General features: G+C 47.8%; 6 protein-coding genes across 6 annotated transcripts; 3 read left to right on the forward strand and 3 right to left on the reverse strand.

Moving 5' to 3' along the window:
• Positions 1 to 1,762: 1,762 nt before the first annotated feature.
• N7487_006220 (uncharacterized protein) lies at positions 1,763 to 3,149 on the reverse strand (the record flags this gene model as incomplete). Its single annotated transcript, XM_056873967.1, has 2 exons — positions 1,763 to 2,858; positions 2,980 to 3,149. The coding sequence occupies 2 exons, from the start codon at positions 3,147 to 3,149 to the stop codon at positions 1,763 to 1,765; spliced, it is 1,266 nt and encodes a 421-aa protein (XP_056731687.1).
• Positions 3,150 to 5,608: 2,459 nt separating this feature from the next.
• On the reverse strand, positions 5,609 to 7,918 carry N7487_006221 (uncharacterized protein; the record flags this gene model as incomplete). The annotated part of the gene is made up of 2 exons (XM_056873968.1): positions 7,506 to 7,918; positions 5,609 to 7,416 (listed from the first exon to the last, which is right to left on the reverse strand). Exons 1-2 carry the CDS (start codon positions 7,897 to 7,899, stop codon positions 5,609 to 5,611), a joined length of 2,202 nt encoding a protein of 733 aa, XP_056731688.1. The 5' UTR covers positions 7,900 to 7,918.
• A 1,972-nt stretch (positions 7,919 to 9,890) lies between these two features.
• N7487_006222 (uncharacterized protein) lies at positions 9,891 to 12,244 on the forward strand (the record flags this gene model as incomplete). Its single annotated transcript, XM_056873969.1, has 5 exons — positions 9,891 to 10,201; positions 10,273 to 10,492; positions 10,570 to 10,648; positions 10,740 to 11,088; positions 11,191 to 12,244. Exons 1-5 carry the CDS (start codon positions 9,966 to 9,968, stop codon positions 12,242 to 12,244), a joined length of 1,938 nt encoding a protein of 645 aa, XP_056731689.1. The 5' UTR covers positions 9,891 to 9,965.
• A 929-nt stretch (positions 12,245 to 13,173) lies between these two features.
• On the forward strand, positions 13,174 to 14,840 carry N7487_006223 (NADH:flavin oxidoreductase/NADH oxidase family protein; the record flags this gene model as incomplete). The annotated part of the gene is made up of 6 exons (XM_056873970.1): positions 13,174 to 13,242; positions 13,296 to 13,398; positions 13,531 to 13,950; positions 14,025 to 14,044; positions 14,125 to 14,715; positions 14,778 to 14,840. 6 exons carry the CDS (start codon positions 13,174 to 13,176, stop codon positions 14,838 to 14,840), a joined length of 1,266 nt encoding a protein of 421 aa, XP_056731690.1.
• Positions 14,841 to 15,130: 290 nt separating this feature from the next.
• Positions 15,131 to 15,913, reverse strand: N7487_006224 (basic helix-loop-helix domain-containing protein; the record flags this gene model as incomplete). Its single annotated transcript, XM_056873971.1, has 1 exon — positions 15,131 to 15,913. One exon carries the CDS (start codon positions 15,911 to 15,913, stop codon positions 15,131 to 15,133), a length of 783 nt encoding a protein of 260 aa, XP_056731691.1.
• An 885-nt stretch (positions 15,914 to 16,798) lies between these two features.
• On the forward strand, positions 16,799 to 19,535 carry N7487_006225 (uncharacterized protein; the record flags this gene model as incomplete). The annotated part of the gene is made up of 5 exons (XM_056873972.1): positions 16,799 to 18,192; positions 18,254 to 18,676; positions 18,730 to 18,965; positions 19,021 to 19,221; positions 19,270 to 19,535. The coding sequence occupies 5 exons, from the start codon at positions 16,799 to 16,801 to the stop codon at positions 19,533 to 19,535; spliced, it is 2,520 nt and encodes an 839-aa protein (XP_056731692.1).
• Positions 19,536 to 19,656: the final 121 nt, after the last annotated feature.

Genomic DNA, 19,656 nt, shown 5'->3' on the forward strand with positions numbered 1-19,656 from the left:
TATGCACACTACACGCCCCTGCACGGAAAGAGATGCTACAACATCCGCGAATCTACCAAACTCTGGGATATGTCGAGGTAGTTGACCAATTCTTTTCTGGCGGCATGGCCACTAGTACTTCCATATGCGCACGTTCGCAATTCCTACAGTACTATGTATGGCACTATTGCCCCAGAAGGCAGCCAGCAACCTTCCGGCTTGGATTCCGGATCCGCGTGCTCTTTGCCCGTGCCCAAAGTCTGTTTATAGCTGCATCTAGGCGCGGCCTGATCTACCTGGACAGTATGCATTGGCTGGCTTTTCATTTGGTCTATATTGCTCTGTCATAGGTTCATATAGTGGGTTCTCCCAATACTATGGACAGTACATGGTGCACACGCATACGACAACCGGTATATGGGGTACATATGGACATACCAAGATAGGGGCTAGGACTGTGGCTTGGGGTACGGTGCCTGCAAATTATTTTCCGGAAATTCGGCTCCATGAGATGGTACGAACTGTGTATTGTAGTCTAATCTAGTATGCAAGGCTTGTAGATCCTCTAGTAGTTCGTGCGAGGCGTAGTAGCTCTGTTTATCCTTGCCTATATGGCCAGTTGATAGGCTATCTGGTAGGTCAAAGCCCAGGGCTTCGTAGCTGATGTTGGAGAATATTTACTTTGTATAGTTTAGGATGGTGTTTGCGGAGAAATTTCCATCGTTTCAGCCTTGACTTGATGGGTATAACCATGACACAAATTAATTGCACTTTATTTTCATCCCCAGTCCGTTTGGGGTGCTTCTAGGGATTGTATTGGTGAGATAACGACATGTGTTTCTGTTATATCTTACTACCTACATAGATATAGTACCTCTTGACGACGTCCACAAACAAACAGTATACGAGGCATAGAACGAGGTTCGCAGGATAGCCAGTACATAAACCAAGTCAAACAAAATATAATAACAATAAACAGGAATAGCCGCCTATCTCTACCAAACCCAAACAGAGCCCCTACCCGCGAAGTGGATGCTTCTAGGCGTGTTTGCGCATGGACAGGGCACTTCCTATCCGAACCCTCAAACGACACATCGATTAATATCAGTCACATCGAATACGAACATGAAATGACGGTCAAGGAAATAGATTATATGTGTAATTGAAGGCAAAACAAGTCTATTCGCCACAATATCCAACTCTTGTCCCAAACCCCTGCCCTCGTAGGCCTATTCCAGTTAGATCATCGCCGTAGATCTATGTACTGTACGCCCCGTCTTTGTTTACATCCTGCGCCACAAAACCCCATCATGAGAGGTGTATGCATCGCGACCAAACAGGGTTAGGTAGAATCAGAATCAGGAGTTTCATGCGTTGGGCCAGGTCTTCCAGATCGTCGATCTGTATCCGGCATTAAGGTAGCATGTGTGGTATCCTGGTCGCCCCACGTGTGGCAATTAAGGCCACCTGAACGAGTACGGAGAACTCCGTAGGGGGGATTGGGCTCGATATTGAGTCGTGCGTGCCGACAAAGTTCAATTACAATTGCCGGGCGAATTGGACTACCTCCAGTTCTATACAACATCCTCTATTCGAGAAAAGCAGACCACCTTGTAGGATTCAGTCTATTGTATATCATATCCAACATTTCAATACAAGCCAAGGGTCTAATCTAATCCATAGTCTTAAAATGCACGCAAATCAACAGATGCAATCAATATACAATGACCATGAAAAAGCAAAGAGGGAATCAAAAAAATAACAAGGCCTTGAAAAGTAATCATCACAACTCATCCTTATCCTCCGCCGGCGGAGACACAACAGGTCGCCCAGAATCCTTCGCCAAATCAACTCCATTCTTCTTGCGCCACTTCTCCCAAAGAGCATGGAAGTCCTTCTCCATCCCGCTCTCCATCTGATCCGGCAGGATAACAGTATACTCAACAAACAGATTGCCCGCCTCATCATTCTCATCATGGTGATCATGTAAATGACCCTCGGAGTAATGGGGCATACCCTCTCCGGCAATAGTCTCAACAGCCAACGGCTGCACAACCTCACCGCGACCACGTCCAAGACGGACAACATGTCCATCAAGATGTGTGAGATTGCGACTCCAACCACCCATCCACGCCTCGCGCAGCGAAAGAGTCTCCTTCCAGAAAAGATCCTTGCCCTTCCGTCGGAAGAACGTCCCATCGGTCTTCTCCTCCACTTCCACCCCAAGCTCAGGCTCCTTCTCATCCAAAACAACAATCAAATCCCCAGCAATCCAGTCGGGACTCTCATCAGCCTCATTTTCAAAAACAAGCCTAGTCCCCTTGCCCATCCCAGGCTCAATACTAGCACTGGTCTCAACCTGATTCCGAACAACCCGATTTCCCTCACAAACAGGACAAGGATTCTTAATCTTCTTCCCCTGTCCATGACATTTATCACACTGCATCTGCACCTGCTGGAACATCCCAGGCGCAATCATATGTTTCTGAATAACCATACCACGTCCAGAGCACCGATCACAAGTCACAACCTCTCGGTCCTTGGATCCGGTACCCTCACACGAATCACAGATCTGCTGCTTCTCAACAAGGAAGTTGATCTCGCGTCCATTATAGAAATCCCGAAGTGGCAACGCAGCCCGCACTTCCATGTCCGGTCCGCGACGGTGTCCAGGCGCGTGTCCGGAGTGTCCGCCCCCACCGAAGAATCGCGAGAACAGGTCGAATGGGTCGTGGCCGCCGCCGGCTGATCCACCTTTGCGGTGCTGCTCTACCCCGTCGTGGCCGTATTGATCGTAAACTTTGCGCAGCGTGCTAGTCGAGAGTACATCGTAGGCGTCTGCGATTTCGACGAATTTCTCGCGCGCCGTATCGTCGTTGCTATGAGGTAAATTAGCAATTGCGCTGTGTGGGTGCATTGTGCGCCATGTCATGTGCGGCACCACAGGAGATAAATGAAAGCATGGAGAATCAGAAATAAGAAAGTAGTAGCTGCACTCACGGGTTCTTGTCAGGGTGGTATTTCTTGCTTAGTGTTCTGTACGCGCGCTTGATGTCCCTCTCCGATGCGGACTTCGCAAGTCCAAGCACCTTGTAGTAATCCTCGGCGGCGATTACAACGACGGAGAATAGCACCACGGCTATCGCGACTAGGAGTCGTAATAATTGCATTTCGGCGGTGCGGAGCTGCGCGAGCAGCTGCTCGTGCGCTCGGAGGTGATGTGGAGCTTTTGTGTTTGTGTAGACTGGGGTATGTAGATGAAGCTTCGACTAGCTAGGGTTTTGGGTTTGGTGTGATGTTTAATTATTGAACGTGGAATATGTAATTAGTAGAACAGGTGTTCTTCTCCGAGCTTTATGCCACAGAGTAAAAAAGTAAAGAATTAAAGATTGCAGGTGTTAGCTCCACGGCCTAGATCTACATTAGGTGGCCTAAAAGAGGAACAATGTTTAGCCGGGTCACGTGGAAGTATGTCTACAGCTCAGGATTAGGATTACTTGGGAACAAGCAATAAACAATGAGTATTATAGAGCAAAAAGATAGATTTTGATACAGAACTAGTATTTACCATCGGAGAACATCATCAAAGAAGGCTTTATTTATTTGTGGTGCAGCTTTGTGTGGTACATCCTTTATTATATCGTTTAATTCTATAGATATATATCATGTTGAAAATCCAATCTGCCGTGCAAGTTGGCGAAGTCATCACACCACATAAGAGTAACAATTAAAGTATAATGGTTCATTTCTCCAGGAGCTATCATAATCAACACATAAAGATGGGCTTTTCATAATTCTGCTCGGGTGCGTTCAAACTCGGTCACCGTCTTCCTGAATAACTCTCCAGGTTTTGGTAGGCCAGACTGATGCTGCCACCAAAGGCAAGAGACGCTCGTTCCATTTACATCAGATGTGTAAATGTATCGGCCTTTCGGCCCATATACGCAACCTGAAGACCAGTCTTGTCTCTGCTATACCCTATTTCAATGAAAAAAATTCCTAGCCCCATAGTATCCGCTTTACACCCTAAATTAGGAGGCATAGGTGCGTAATATTTATCTTTCTTATTCTCTTATTCTCTGAACATGTTGTACAAATGCACATCTACGGCGAAAAATTCTTATATCTCTATAGGGGTGGAAGGGAAACTATAAGTATGACTTATGGGATGAAGAGATTAGACAGTTCCACAATTCGTTTTTATACTACAAGTGTTCCTTTTGCGGAAGACTTCAAATCAAAGATTTACATGCTGCTTAGTCTACTACTTGGTATATTATTCAACCAAAAATCAATTGTTATCCACATACATAAAACCATCGGTTCTCCTCTCAGGCACTGAGGTGTAGATACATAATAACCAGAACACCACACGTAACTTCTGATTATGATCGAATCCGAGTAATAATGAAAATCTAGATCCTCTACTACCTTTTGGCTAATGAGGTCCCTTATCCCTCAAATCAAAAGCAAGAAAAGCAAGAAAAGCAAAGAAAAGCATAGCACCGATAGCCATGTTGCTATCCCTGACATCAGACTCAAACTCACCCAGAAGAAATAGGTATAGAAGCCTAAAAGTCGAATCTCGTGCTGGGACTTTTACATTTCGTTCATCCCAATCGTTCTTGCCATTCCGAAGGTCATCCATGATAGAGCGGATATTCCGTCTTGATAAGACATCAACACAGAGAAATTCGAGTGTTTCGCAAAGAAGACGGTAATCACTAAGCTGGGTTGACATCCGGTGAGAAAATACTGAAAACCATCATTGATTCCTTTGTTAATTATATGGAAAAAGGGGATCTCGTCGTGTGTGGGTAACTGGGTTGAATCTTGACCGGAGAACCGTTGGAACCCGAGATATGAATCAAAATAGGGCATTTTCGTCACATCGATGGCGTATTCGATGCCTCCGATTCGGATATGAATGGTGGAGCCATCTCTCGCTTGCTATCTTTGTTGTATTGTTGCCTACCATATGATCAGCCCATAATCATCAGATCGATGATTGATTTTCTGGTGCTATACCTCTATATGGTCTGACAAGAAACTCTAATATAGTGGATATAGTGGATGTTGTTGATGTTGATTTCTGAAGAGGGTCATATCTGGACTAGCGGGAGATAGGATAACCTTGGAAAGTTGGAGAGTATTCATTGCCACGCAGCTATCTCTATATAGCTTCATGGAAACAAAGAATGATATTTAGAATAAGGAGGAAAGAGAGGTCGGATAGACACTGTCTGAGCAAATAGAAAACATCGCCCTCGAATAATCTGAAGAGCTGGGGGTTTTGCTAAAGGGATTCCAAAAAGGGTTATATTTCCTAACTGGGTAGAAGATCCATACTTGTGTTATACCAACTCAACAGCATTATTAGACTCTATTAGGGCCCTTAATTTAGTAGATCATTCCACGCTTAAACAGAAGTAAATGGAAGAAAAAGGTGAGCATAAAACGGAAAATGAAAGCCATCAAGCACGGACTGACTTTCGCTGGTATGGTCGGATTCATCATAAAATCATAGAAACGCTGCTAACAAAGTAGAGTAACTCATCAAAACCACACTTCTAGCTAAGTAGAGCATTATTGTAACTTCCCAAACACCTAAATCAAATAAGAAATGCAATCAGTGTCGCCCAGCAACATTAAAGATATCATTATGCCAGGTGTGACCAAGCCCATGCGTCTCATCTCCATCCTCAATAGCCTCCTGAGCACGTGTAGCCTCCTCATGCCAAGTCTTGACAGTACTACCGGGAGCATAAACACCCTTAAAGACACCTTTACCCAGCGGCTCAAGACCAATCCTAGTCTCGACATCCGAGTCTGCGGGTTTAAGGCGGGCGAGAACAGCCCGCACAAAAGTCGCCAGGTCCTGTGGGTTAGCGATGCGCGCAGCACGCAGCCGTTCACGGGCAAAGACTAGCTCGCGATTCAATGCGAACGTCGCTGCAACAATCTCCTCTGCGATCTTCTTCTCCAGCACGCGTCGGACAAGGTGTTTCAGGAATGGCTTGGTCAGCCAGAGGAGGAATCTCCACTTGCTGCGCTTGACGGTGTAGTCGAGTTTGTGGATACAGACGCGAACGCCGCGCAAAGAGAAGATCTGCTCTAGCCTGCCGCGGCCGACTTCGATGTCTAGCGAGATGTCGATACCACGGCGGTCGAGGTAGAAGCTTGCTATGCCTTCGTCCTTCAGGTGGAAAAAGCCTGTGTGGGTACGGAACCAGTAGCCAAAGTCTTCGGCGCTGATGTTTAGACCTTGGACGGTGACTGTGAAGGCTGTTTTCATGAGGGTTTCTGTGCGCTTCGAGTGGGTTTTTACCACGTCGATGTCATTGCGTGTGAGGATATGCATGCGGTAGGGGAGGAAGGAAGAAAAGTTTACTGTGTGGCCGGGTTCAAGAATTAGGTTCTCCAGGAGAAGATCCATCTCTGGAGCAGAGATCTCCAGGCGGGGGATGGGGATGTACTGGATTGTTCGGAGGAGGACTGGGAAGAAGACGTTTACCAAGTCTGCTGGGAGGTCGGCCTTCTTGTCGTTATAGGCGCCCCAGGCGTCCTGGTAGACCTTCTTAGTGGCATTGATTAACTTGGAGACGGCTGGGTCTTCCGGCACAGTTCTAATTGTGCGTTTGGTCTGTGCTAGGAAATCGTCCACATCCTTTCGCAGGGTCGTCTCCGAGCCTACTTTGTCGGAGTGTTGTTTGAGTTCATCGAGCTTTTGTGGTGCCGAGTCGAAGAACTCGGGGTTGATGAGCATGTCCTGCAACGAAGTTCCGACCTCTCCGAGTAGATCATCAAACTCAGGATCTTTGTTTGCATGGCGCAAGACATTGTGGAACTTCTCCTGCAGCCGATCCCACTCTTCTGCGCTGCCAAATGACCGCAAGAGAATCCAGAATTCGTCGACCGCCCGTTTCAGGTCAGCATTGACTTCCAGGTCTTCTTGAGCGACCGAGGCAGTATTCTCTGCAACATTCGCGTAGATCTTAGCGTAGCGTGCTACCAATTGAGCCAGTGTTGCCACCGAGTCAGAGTAATCCGTCCTCTCCCGAAGCCGTTGAACTGCCTGCTTCAGCCGAAACAGCAATGTATCTCTCTCTCGGCCGGAAAGGTGCTCTTTAGCGCTCTGCACGGCATCATGACTTGTCTGAGCGATCCCTTCCCCGGCCACATCCGCAACATGTGCAACATCCTCGTTCACCTCGGCCTTTGATCGTGCATGCCCCTCATCTGCACCTGCACCCTGTAGCGCCTGCTCTTCTTCCTCGGACGGTTTGACTTGTTCGGCAACTCGCTTGGAAGATTCAGCGAGGGAGGCAGCGGTATCCGCAAAGATTTGGCGGCCAACGGTCACGATGTCATCGACGAAAAGACGGAAATCGGCGTTAGTCAAAAGTAGACTACCGACGGTGCGGAAGCTATCATATGCTAGGTGCAGGGATTAGCGAACGGTCATCATCTTGTGATTTGCATGTGCCAAGCCCGAAAAAGCTGGGGAGTGGAAATGCGCGACCCACCAGCTTTAGTATCTGCCCGCGCCTTCACGTGGGCGGCCTGTCTGGAAACCCTCTCGTTATCCACCTCGACGCGTGAACGGGCCAGGCGCCACAGAAATTCCTGGAGCTGGTCTTGGCTGTTCTTCTGTTGCAGAAATTCGATGAAGACCTGGATCCACAGTCGACTGTCCCGCACTAGCTGGCGACCGACACTGCCGATATCCTGATTACGTAGATTGAGCACATCCGAGGCTAAGAGGGTGCGTAGGTTGGCGATGGTTTGTTCAGTTGTAGGCATGTACCCCTCGGAGATGGCGCGGACCATCTGGTAGCTATGTAGCTTTTGATGAAGTTGTCGCTGACGGGAGGTGTCATCCTCATAGCGAGGGAGGAGGGGTTCAGTCTCGGAGGGCATATTGAATAAGGCCCTGGACAGTGTGCGATAACCGTTACCTAGTTACGTTTGGAGATGAAGCTAAAGGTTGAAGTTCGAGGGGGAGGAGTTAAGCTCGGGAACCTGTTTTGGGCACATGACGACACCTCACTCGTACGGTGCAACATAAATGTTTGCTTTCGCTATTTGCTATTTACATAAGTATATCCAAGAGAGAATATTTCTTGAATATGATTACCATCAATTAAGAAATTATTAAGAGATATGAAGACCCGAAGGAATTGAAGGAATTGAAGCCATTATGTAAATAATCGATGATCCGCGATCTGGGGAAAGCTATGGATTTAGCCGGGCCTTTTACGTAGCCTTTTATGCAACTATGGCCATAGTTCCAGTTAAATGGGGCTCATTTCGATGTTTGCGATATTTCTTACAATTTTGATCTTTTGATTGATCCATTTTGCGCTTTTAAATTGGGTAATTATTGACCAGGACACCCTGATCTGCGGTAGAAAGGAGACAAAAAGAAAAAAAAAGCAAAAATGTACATATATGCCTCATGCACTTAATCGAGAATGACATGTCCAATGTATGAGCTCATTCACATTCTACGATATACACGCGGAAAATAACCAAATGACTAAGGCCTTCCAAGCCCCAACGTTGGGAACTGCAGGTGAGAAAAACAAAAAAAGAAGGCTGACGAGTTCGGAGATATGTATCCAATATGTACGCAGTAGAGCAGAGCATAGGAATTCCAATTATTAATAGAAGCTTTGCGCCTTACACAGAGCTCAGGTTACCCGGACAAGGGGTCCAATCGGTGATGGGATATGAAATCCCTGGATTCCGAATTGTCGCTTCCGACAAGAGTTGAGTGGATGTGGTTCCAGACCTGACGATTGCAAAGAATAGAATTGAAGGGGGTAAAAAAAAATAACGCAACCGTGCTGAAGAAGGATAAGTAATCAAAACCCCCTGGTGTCGGCGACCGAGAGCCATTCACAAGGCCGAATATCATCGCAAACGCGGCGGACTCGAAACAAAGGCCTAAAAGTCTCACCGGGGAGCTTCCGATCGGAAGACTTCTTTATATAATTTTCCTATCTATAGATGTCGTGTGTTGTAACATATGATATTTGACGGTGATCTCCGTCGACCGCCTGTTTACGATATACAATTGTGTTTCTAATCTCTTTGAATTCCTTTCACGAATGTATAGTTCTAAAAAAAAAAATTTGAAGAAATTGAAGAAAAAGAACCAAAATGGAAACACCGAATCGAGATTAATTAGGGTATAGCTTCACTCCACTTCGGCACTATCTGCGGCTCTGGAAGCTCGTAGCTGTGGATTGGGGTGGATCCCAGAACCCCAAAGAGGATTAGCGTTGATCCAAGGCGTTTCCCTCCCCGGCTTTTGTAGCCAATCAGGTTACAGTCTTTCATTATTCACAATTCTACTTGGTAGCTGTCATCACCAGTTCGAGGTCTACCGTGTAAATGGGAAAATTTAGAATTTTCTAACTCCGAATGACTCCAATCTCCAATTTTGGATCCCCTCACATCTCAATATCATGAGATACGTAGATACGTAGTGCAACTCCCTGCGCAATGCTGGAATGAGAAAAAATAATTAAATCGCGCACTGATCATCCACGTAATTTCCAATGGAAATTATGTGTGTGTTTATGTGTCTCATTCAAGTCCCGAATAAATAATATCTTTTTTTTTTCTCTTTCAATACTCATATTCAACATATTCAACACTGATTTGACTGTGTCTCCGCATTTGTCGGAGTCGGCGCCTCCCCGTCTCCACACGGTGATACACTCTCCTTGCTGGATCTACTTCCCGATCCAAAAAAATAATTAAAATAATTAAAAATCAAAAAAATAATAGGGATCCAGATTCCAGAAAGGCTTTCATGCACAACGGTTCGCTGTCAACACCGAAAACTGAATCCACATGGGTCTTGACCCTCTCTGTCGTCCGACTCTTCCCGACTTCAAATCATGACTCTTTTCTAACTATACCGTGTCGCCTTGACACGCGGTCCCGGTTAATTATCTGGTCATCCTCCTGTCGGAATGTCTTTGATGTGCGCACGAACATCCCAAGGCAAATTTAGTATGTTGTCTCGTGTACATAAAAACAGACTCGCATCTGCTCCCAAATCCTTTTCTTCTTTCTATCATTCTACTTCTACTCCAAATCCGAAGTCCTCTCAGTTAATCACAATGGCTCGATACCCTTCACTACCCACTCAACAAAGCCGGCCGGTGCACGCCACCCCGGCTCCTTTTGTGAACCACGCCTCGCCTGCGTAAGTCAATCCAGAGCTCACCTAGAGGGTTTGCGACGAAGCAAGCAGCCACTAATACCTCTCGTCTGTAGCGACGCCAACTATGATACCGCCAACCCTGCACACATCCGCAAGTACCTGCGCACATACGGCCTCACTCCTCCTCGCGCCGAGGGTTACGAAACACAAAAGACCCGATGCCTGGCTCAGCTGGGTCTCAAGAGCACTCCTATCGAAAAGTTCCTATACCTCAGCACTCTGCGCAAGAACAATGTGCACCTATTCTACCGTCTGGTGACAGACCACCTCAGGGTATGTTGAGCATCGAGACATGTGATTGGACCGGGGAAACATGAAGAAACGAAAATTAACCATAATAATCCCTGCAGGAAATGACTCCCCTGATCTATACCCCAGTGGTGGGCGAGGCCTGCCAACGGTGGTCCGAGATCTACCAACAGCCTGAAGGTACGTACCATCACGGAGATCAATCTTCTCCGCACTTGGCATTTTTCTCCGCACACGAATTAGAACCGGAGACGCTAACGCTCGATTTTAGGTATGTACCTGAGCTGGGAGGATCGCGGAAACCTGGCTTCGGTCATCGCCAATTGGCCCGAGTCTAGCGTCGAAATCACATGTATCACCGATGGCTCCCGCATCCTCGGACTGGGTGACCTGGGCATCAACGGCATGGGTATCCCCATTGGAAAGTTGTCCCTTTACACCGCCTGTGCGGGTATTCGTCCCGAGGCCACCCTGCCTCTGACTCTTGATCTGGGTACTGGTAACAAGGCTCTCCGGGAAGACCCGCTCTACATGGGTAGCCGTCGCGAGAAGGTCTCACCCGAAGAGGAGCGGGAGTTCTTGGACGAGCTGATGGCTGCCCTTACCGAGCGCTGGCCTGGGTAAGTGACTCACTCTCACATGTCGTTCGGGGGTAATCTCCCTATAGCAACTGCGACTAACCCAGCTTCTCTAGTATCGTTATCCAATTCGAGGATTTCAAGAAACCCCTTCCCCGCTCTTGAGCGGTACCGTGACTTGTACACTTGCTTCAACGATGACATCCAGGGTACTGGCGCTGTCATCCTTGGCGGTGTCATTAACGCTGTCAAGCGCTCCGGTCTGCCCTGCAAGGATCACCGCGCGGTGTTCTTCGGCGCCGGCAGCGCCGGTGTCGGCGTTGCCCGCCAGATTGTCGAGTTCTTCATGCGCGAAGGCATGACCGAGGATGAAGCCCGCAACTGCTTCTACCTCGTCGACACCAAGGGTCTCGTCACCGCTGACCGCGGCGACAAGCTCGCCGACCACAAGGTCTACTTCGCCCGCCGTGACAACAACGGCGAGCAGTACAAGACTCTCGATGAGGTCGTCGACTACGTCAAGCCCTCCATCCTGATGGGTCTCTCCACCATGGGCGGTGTCTTCACCCCGGAGATCTTGCGCAAGATGGCTGACTGGAACACCGCCCCTCTCATCTTCCCCCTCTCCAACCCCTCCTCCAAGTCCGAGTGTGACTTCGAGACTGCCGTCGTCAACACCGACGGTCGCTGTCTCTTCGCCTCCGGCTCCCCCTTCCCCAACTTCACCTTCACCAACTCCGCCGGCGAGACCCGCACTTACTACCCCGGCCAGGGGAACAACATGTATGTCTTCCCTGGTATCGGTCTCGGCAGCATCCTGTCCAAGGCCGTCCGCGTCACAGACAGCATGATCTACGCCTCCGGCGCTGCCCTCTCTGCTGCCCTCACCAGCGAGGAGCTCGAGCGTGGTCTGCTCTACCCTGACATCACCCGCATCCGCGAGGTCAGTGTCGTTGTCACCCGCAAGGTGATGCGCGCTGCCCAGGAGGACAAGGTGGACCGCGAGATTGCCCTGCGCTCGATGAGCGACATCGAGTTGGATAACTGGATCAAGGCCCGCATGTACGACCCTCACACTGAGGTCCGCGCTCTTGAGCGTGAGGTCGGCCACCTTCTCTCCAGTCTGGGAACAATCTCGCCCCCCATGACGGCGAGTGGATCCCCACTGAGGAGAAGAATGCCAAGTTGTAAGATTTGATCTTTTTTCTTTCTTGACCTTTGATTTGCATTTTGCATTTTGCAACCAAAAAAAGAACATCTGTTCTAATCTGTCAGCGCTTAGGATCTCTGCGTGATGGACTCGCATCTTACTTTTGACCTTTCATATTTCCCCCTTTTGTTAGTTTCGAGCGCACTTTGGTCTTTTTTTTTTCTTCTTCTCTGCCTATTTTCGGGTTGGACACGAACTTCTTTTTCCCTGATTGAATACCCAGCACTTATTTTCTTTGGTTTTTACTCGCATTTCGAGGGTCTTTGCATGTTGGGGATAGTTAGCATTTAGCTGGCATCGCCATCGAATGAACAAATTGAAATCACTTCAAAACACTTATTCCATTATCCTAGTCGCCTACATCTTATCTAGACTTTACTTTGTCCTCGGGTCGATTTTATCCGATTTTTCATGAACAAAAAGTCCAAGATATTTAGAGCTCGCAACATCTTCCCTTCCAAGTTAGCAATAGTAGCAACTCTCACTGATCGCCAGATACTAAAACACTCCCAAGCACCCACAAAAATCCACACGGGTGAATACAACTCCCCGACTTTCCCCATTCACATTTCTTGAACGTGAAACCTTGGCACTGAAGACTCCACAATATCAAAACGGGACATCAATCTCTCCGCGTGAGATGACTAATGCTAAATTTGAGATGGTTTCAATGCCTTCGAAAGGATATTTATGTTTTCAATTTTTGATAAAGCTGTCTGTTCGTTCCTTGCAGTTTTCTTGTTCGGATTCCGTGGTATAGAGGTATGTCTGCCCTTCAAGTTGTGAGAGTAATTGGAACTAACAACATTGACAGCGTGTTTTATATCTGTTCGGCTTTAATATCCACATCGCCAATTGCATTGGACTGTATACTTTACACAGCATACATTGATCACATACGAAGCTGCATATACACCATGCCATCTCCCCTGGCAGACCCCGTCAAGCTCCCATGTGGCCTGGTTTTGCCGAATAGGCTCAGCAAGGTACAACATTCAAGCCTAATAGCTATATACAAATAGAACTAACATCCTTCCAGGCTGCAATGGCTGAGATGTTAGCTAAAAATAACCACCCGACAAATGCCCTGGTCGATGCCTATGAGCAATGGTCGGACGGTGGATGGGGAAGTATCCTTACAGGTAAGGTCTAATGCTTCCATGTCTAGTTGAGACTTCTATGGCAAATGCAAACCCCCCGAGCCCTAACCATGACTCTAATCTCACCCTACACTATAAACATATTCCCAAAAGCCAACCCTAACACCTCACCAGGAAACGTCCAAGTCGACGTAAACCACATGGGCGGCCCCTTCGACCCAGCCCTACACAACGAATACAAAGATAGCGAAACCAACAGCGGCCTAGTCGCTCAATGGAAGACATACGCCGACACCTGCCAAAAACACGGCACGCCAGCCATCGCCCAGATCTCTCATCCAGGTCGGCAGTCCTTCCGCGTTGCAGGCCACCGCGGCATCTTCGCGCCGACACTCGCGCCCAGCGCCGTGCCCATCAAGGTTGGAAATAGCTACCTTGAGGGCCTGATCGGGTGTCTTGTTTGGTCTGGACCCAAGGAAATGACTACTCAGGACGTTGAGAGGGTTATTCGTCAGTTTGTCGATACTGCAAGACTTATGGCCGATGCTGGGTTCTCGGGTGTTGAGCTGCATGGTGCGCATGGATATTTGATTGGTATGTTGTCTTTTTTTCCTTTTTAAAGGATTGGCTTGATGATCCTTGTGCTAATGGTTTGTTTTCTTGGTTAGACCAATTCCTCAACAGCAAGGTACGACACTCTTTCGTTCCTCTGTCATCCTAGCCTAACGCCATTACAAACAACAACACCAATACTAATTCTAACCACAGACAAACCTCCGCACAGACGCCTACGGCGGCACACCCGAAAAACGCGCCCGCTTCGTCCTAGAAATTCTCTCCCAAACGCGCAAAGTCGTACCATCAACCTTCGCAATCGGCATCAAACTAAACTCCGCCGACCACAGCTCCGCAACCTTCGAAGAAACAATGACACAAATCGCCCTTCTCGCCGAAGCCGGTATTGACTTTATGGAAATCTCCGGTGGAAGCTACGAAGACCCAAAGATGATGGGTAGGGACACAGCCAATCCCGCTGCAGCACCGAAATCAGCACGCACCGCAGCGCGCGAGGCTTTCTTCCTCGAGTTCTCGAAGGAGGTGCGACAGCGTCATCCTGATCTTGTGCTTATGTTGACTGGTGGGTTCCGCACGCGTGCTGGTGCTGAGGCGGCTATTAGGGATGGTGCTTGTGATCTTGTTGGGATTGGGCGGCCTGGGGCTATTGATCCGAGGTTCCCGCGTCTGTTGCTTGATGAGAGTGTTGGTGATGAGGAGGCAAGGATGGTGTTGAATAATGTGGCTGTGCCTTGGTATATGCGGTTCCTGCCGTTGCATCTTGTTGGAGCTGGGGCTGAGAGTGTAGGTTTTCCCTTCTTTTTCCCCTTTGGGTGGGTTGAGTGGTTTGCTGACTGGTTTTATAGGCATACTATTCTGGGCAGATTCAGAGTCTGAGCAAGGGGATTGCCACTGTTGCTCCTCTGTAGATTTTTGGGTTTGTATTAATACTTTTCTTTTGACATAATAATATTTGTTGATCCCATTGTCTCTCTCCTAGCCAAACACAATAGATCACCTTTGAACCCTTTGAAACCTTTCATTGTGGGTATTCATATGTTGAATCTGCAATGTTGCCATGTTTCTTTGTTATCCCCGAATTATCGTGTTGGGATGTCGGGTCCATGAGGTCATAAATGGATAATATGCGTGGATACAGTATTATTATTGTAGGTTACATGATATCGTGATGTTCTTCTAAATACAGACAGTGGTAGAACTAGCAGCCCCCCGTTTCTTCCTCCTCAATAGGAAATAATCGCAACTGTTTCAACTTCTCCTGTTCCTTCAACTGCCCCAGCTGTTGATAAAGGGCATCATTACCCTGCACCAATCTTTGAACCCACAATGCAGTCTCCTCGAGAACGTATTTCCTCGTGTATTCCTGTCTCTCAAGCCCTGGCACAATGCGACAGAGTTCTTTATACCGGTCTCGAACAAGCTCTCTTCTCTTCTTTTCCGCTCGGCAGTGGCACAATTTCTGTCCCGGCTTTTGTATACATTTTCTCTTCTTTTGCCCAGACCGATTCCTGGCTTTGATGCAGCTTGCCCGTTGTGTGCATTCGGTATCATCTGATGAGAGGATTTGGCCTTGGTTCGATGTGGATGAAGATGGCGAGGATGGTGTTTCGGAGAGTCTTTCATTTTGTGGCATCATCGAGGGCTGGAACATGGGAAGTGTGAATCCATCCAGTTCTGGGGGATCTAGTATGTATTTCTGAGATGCCCCATCTTTGGTTTCAGGAATATCGAAGCCAATGTCCATAGTGGCACAGAAACTGGCCATGTTCCGCATCAGGTTTTGCACGAGTCGCTCCTCTGTCCAGGTTCCGATGGGACTAGAGTAGCCATGGTAGCAGAAGCTGGGATCTGAACCCCATTGAAGACCTTCTTCTGTAGGCCATCGTTCTCGGGAGATTGGTTGAGGTGTGTCGACTTGCCATGGACAGTGGTGTGAAAGAGTAGTATGGTCCATTTGAAGCATCTGGTGGTCGTTTTCCATTTGGGGTTGTGGTAGGTATTAATTGGTATTGGGCTGGTTTCTTTGACTGTAAAATATATTCAGGTAGTAGGTGCTATGCAGCTGAAGTTGTCTTTTGGGTTTTAGATGTTGGTGAATCTGGGTTTGATATTCTGATATCAGGCTTCTGTGTGGAACGACAACAACGACATGTAACGGTACTTGATTTTGGATTTTGGAAGAAGGGGGAAAGTGAAGGGAAATAGCTTGTTTCTATTATTTTTATTACTTGAAACAAAGGTCTCATTAATGAGGCAGCAGGGTTCTCTACGTCAATTTCGGAATGCACCCGGCATAGAGTACTTGCGGATCCGCAACCGCACTGCATCCGCAATACGTCCGCAACAATGAAATGGCTGGCTAAGTTGACTGCATTTATCTCTATACCACTTGAACTATGTAACTATGGATGTAGTAATGTGAGGTATAGTTGGCCTTTCATCAAATATTCCTCTCTTCCAAGGTTGACGCTTGCGCTCTGTGAAGAACCACACCGGGTGCATCCCGGGGGCTCCACGTATGATGTCGATCCTACACATTGGACCCAGTAGCCCAATTAGAGCACTCAGGGCTCACTAGTCTTGACCTTAAGACAAAAACAGGAATACTTTTCTCCATTTCTCCATTTCTTCATTTTATTTCGTAATTCCGGGGGATATTGGTTGCCACGTGACCCTGTCTCCGGGTACATCCCGGGCACAACAGTCCCGGGATTGTTCCACTCCTTTTCCCATTCTCATAAGGATTACATTTCCTGCAGCACGCGACCTTGCTTTCGGTAATCACCCGAATCACCAATAAAACTGTGCAGAAGCAATACTGTGGGGTGCACATGCCCTTAGCTGTGGCTTATAGGAGCGGCCACAGATGCCTCCCAAAGGTGGAATTACCAAACGAGAGCCACCGCGACGTCGCAAGATTGCCTTGGCATGCGAGTCATGTCGAGATAAAAAGGTCAGGTGTGATGGTATAAAGCCAATTTGTGGCCCATGCGCTCGGCGCTCGTATACCGTGAACCAATGTGTATACAAGCTAGACAATGCGAGGTCTGCCAGCAACGATGAATACCTGAAGATTCTCCATGATCGCATTCGAGAGCTTGAAGACATATGTGCAAAAGGCGGGGTTACCGTCCCGCCTGGGCCTTCACAACATGGAGACTACGGGGCATCTGAAAGTCAAAGTCATGTGGGGGAAGATATGGATCTGGATGGTCTAGACGCAGAATCGAGGACATCTGTGGCTGCAGAAGGACTGCTAGGACTAGGTTCCACCCCTATGCCATCTGGACCAAGCCATATGTCTTCAACTCCAACTTTTCAACCACCAAGATTTCCCGCGCAGAGGAATCGACCGGAAGCTGAGCGCTATAGATCTCCACATGCGCCACATCTGTCTCCTGAATCTGCCCACCCACGAGCAGGCGGTATATATCCTCCACCATCTCTCAACTCCCACGGTAATGTCACCGCTATGGGTGCAATATCTGTTGCAGAAGACGACCCAAGCACAGACTCTCCACAGGAGCAGCAATACTATGGGAACTCTTCAGTGGCATCTTTTATGCGTCTCGCAGGAGAGTCCATGCCTTTGCAGTCATATAAGTCAGATTTGCGAGATAGCAAGGGTGAGTCGTCAAGATCCCAAGGTCCTGATACAGGGATTTGGCGAGATCTAGGCCATCCGTCAGTAGATCTTCGATTCGACGACTTCTCCTTGCCACCTCGATCTTTGGCAGACCACCTTCTTGAATGTTACTGGGACAGAGTACATTGTCTATTTCCATTTTTCCATCGCCCCAGTTTCGAGCAAGCGTATGAAAATCTCTGGGGGTCGGACAAGGCATCTAAGCCCGAGTTACCACAACTCAATATCGGACTCGGGGGCGCATTTGACTCCGGTCCTAATTCAATTGTCTTCCACTGCGCACTCAATGCCATCTTCGCCATGGGCTGCTATTTCTCTGATATTCCGCCCGCGGACCGAGAGGCCGCGGTTTATTCGTTTTTCCTTCGCTCAAAGCGATTTGTGAATCTTGATCTTCTGGATATAGGCACTATCGGCGTGGTTCAAACGTTTTTGATTATTTCACTTCTTCTTCAGAGCACCCCTTATCCGAATCGGTGCTGGAATGCAATTGGACTGGCATGTCGAGCTGGTCAAGGGCTCGGGTTACACGAGACAACCACGCACGCCTCGAATAAACCTCTGGAGACAGAAATACGACGGCGTACTTGGCACAGCTGCGTCATTATGGACATGTTGGTTACAATCTTTTTTCCAGATTATTTCCCTGAAGACATAGCTAACTAATGAAAATAGGATTGTGAGCATGACGCATGGAAGACCGAGCATGACCTCTCACATCTCACCGTTACCTCTGCCTGTAATGGGAACGGACTCTCAAGAAGCCGACCCTTGTGAGCTTAGTGGACAACCTTGTGATCATAAGTTGGGATATATGACTTTCTACGTTTCAACCATCGAGTTATACAAAATTCTCGAGTCTATTCTATCCGAGGTCTATAACGCTTGGCAGAGTCGATCTAATAGCACTCGCACCAGTCTGTCACGAAGCTCCAAGCTTTGTAGCCTGGATGTGTTGATGGAGCTCGATGATAAACTTGCTGCCTATGAGACCGGCGTACCCCAGCCCCTGAATTGGACAGATGAACCATCACTGCATCGCTCAGACAGTGGCAATGCGCCGATCTTCAAGCGCCAGCAGAACGTGTTGCGTGCGAGGTAGCTTCTCTCTTTGGACTTTCGAGTTACAATCTCTGACCATAAAAAAATAGATTCATCCACCTTCGCCTCCTGTTATATCGCCCAATGTTTACTCAGCTCTGTTCTGATGAGCGAGCAGGATCATCACGTCGCTCTGATATACAGCCCGCTGAGAAAAATATAATCTACTCCACAGTCTTCTCAAAATGTGCTGCCTCCTGCGTCATGGCAGCTATAGACCTAGTCTCGCTTGTTCATGAGACATATCGAACAACTGTAACTGATGCATGGTGGTACAATGGATTCTGTTCGTTATCAATTCAGTTCTTTGTTATTCATGCTCGCCAACTGACATGTACTAGATACATCAACTGCAGGGTTTATCCTGATAATGTCATACTCCTGCCATTCTATCCGGGAGCAGGTTGATTCACAAATCGTGGATGAGAGCTGGCGCAAGTGCGAAGAGATATTGGCTTTTATGGCTATGTTTAGTCTGTCTGCCCGCAACTCGTTGCAGTTCTTGCAAGTAACGCACCAACATATTATGCAAAACTACTCAGGTTTGTTTTTAATAGGATTTCACTGGTTATATGCTAATTCTCGTATAGCTACTTGTCGGGATGGCGATACTTCCTCGTCGGTACCTACTCAGCTGCATCAAAGGGGCAATCAACAACCCAACCGACCCGATTTGTCGTCACAGCCTACTGAGCCGGTATCAGACGAACACAACCTCCGCCAAGAACCCAATAACATGGATATCAATCTTTTTACAACTTGGGATGAGATGGGCTTGGGTCAGGAAGAGTTTGGTTTCCTTGGGAGATTTGATTTGCCGGATCTTGCAAGCTGGTTTACGGATATACCTCCTTGAACATATCATAAAGGCGGATTCTTCTTTAAGAATATACAATAAGGGCCATCATACGATCATACCAGACTGATACTAGTCGACTACTTCGCACCAGCACGACCAGACCTGACATCCAAAAAGT

The sequence above is a fragment of the Penicillium crustosum genome (genome assembly GCF_028827405.1).
Source record: "Penicillium crustosum strain IBT 35664 chromosome Unknown utg000002l_segment0_segment0, whole genome shotgun sequence".
Classification (NCBI taxonomy): Eukaryota; Fungi; Ascomycota; class Eurotiomycetes; order Eurotiales; family Aspergillaceae; genus Penicillium; species Penicillium crustosum.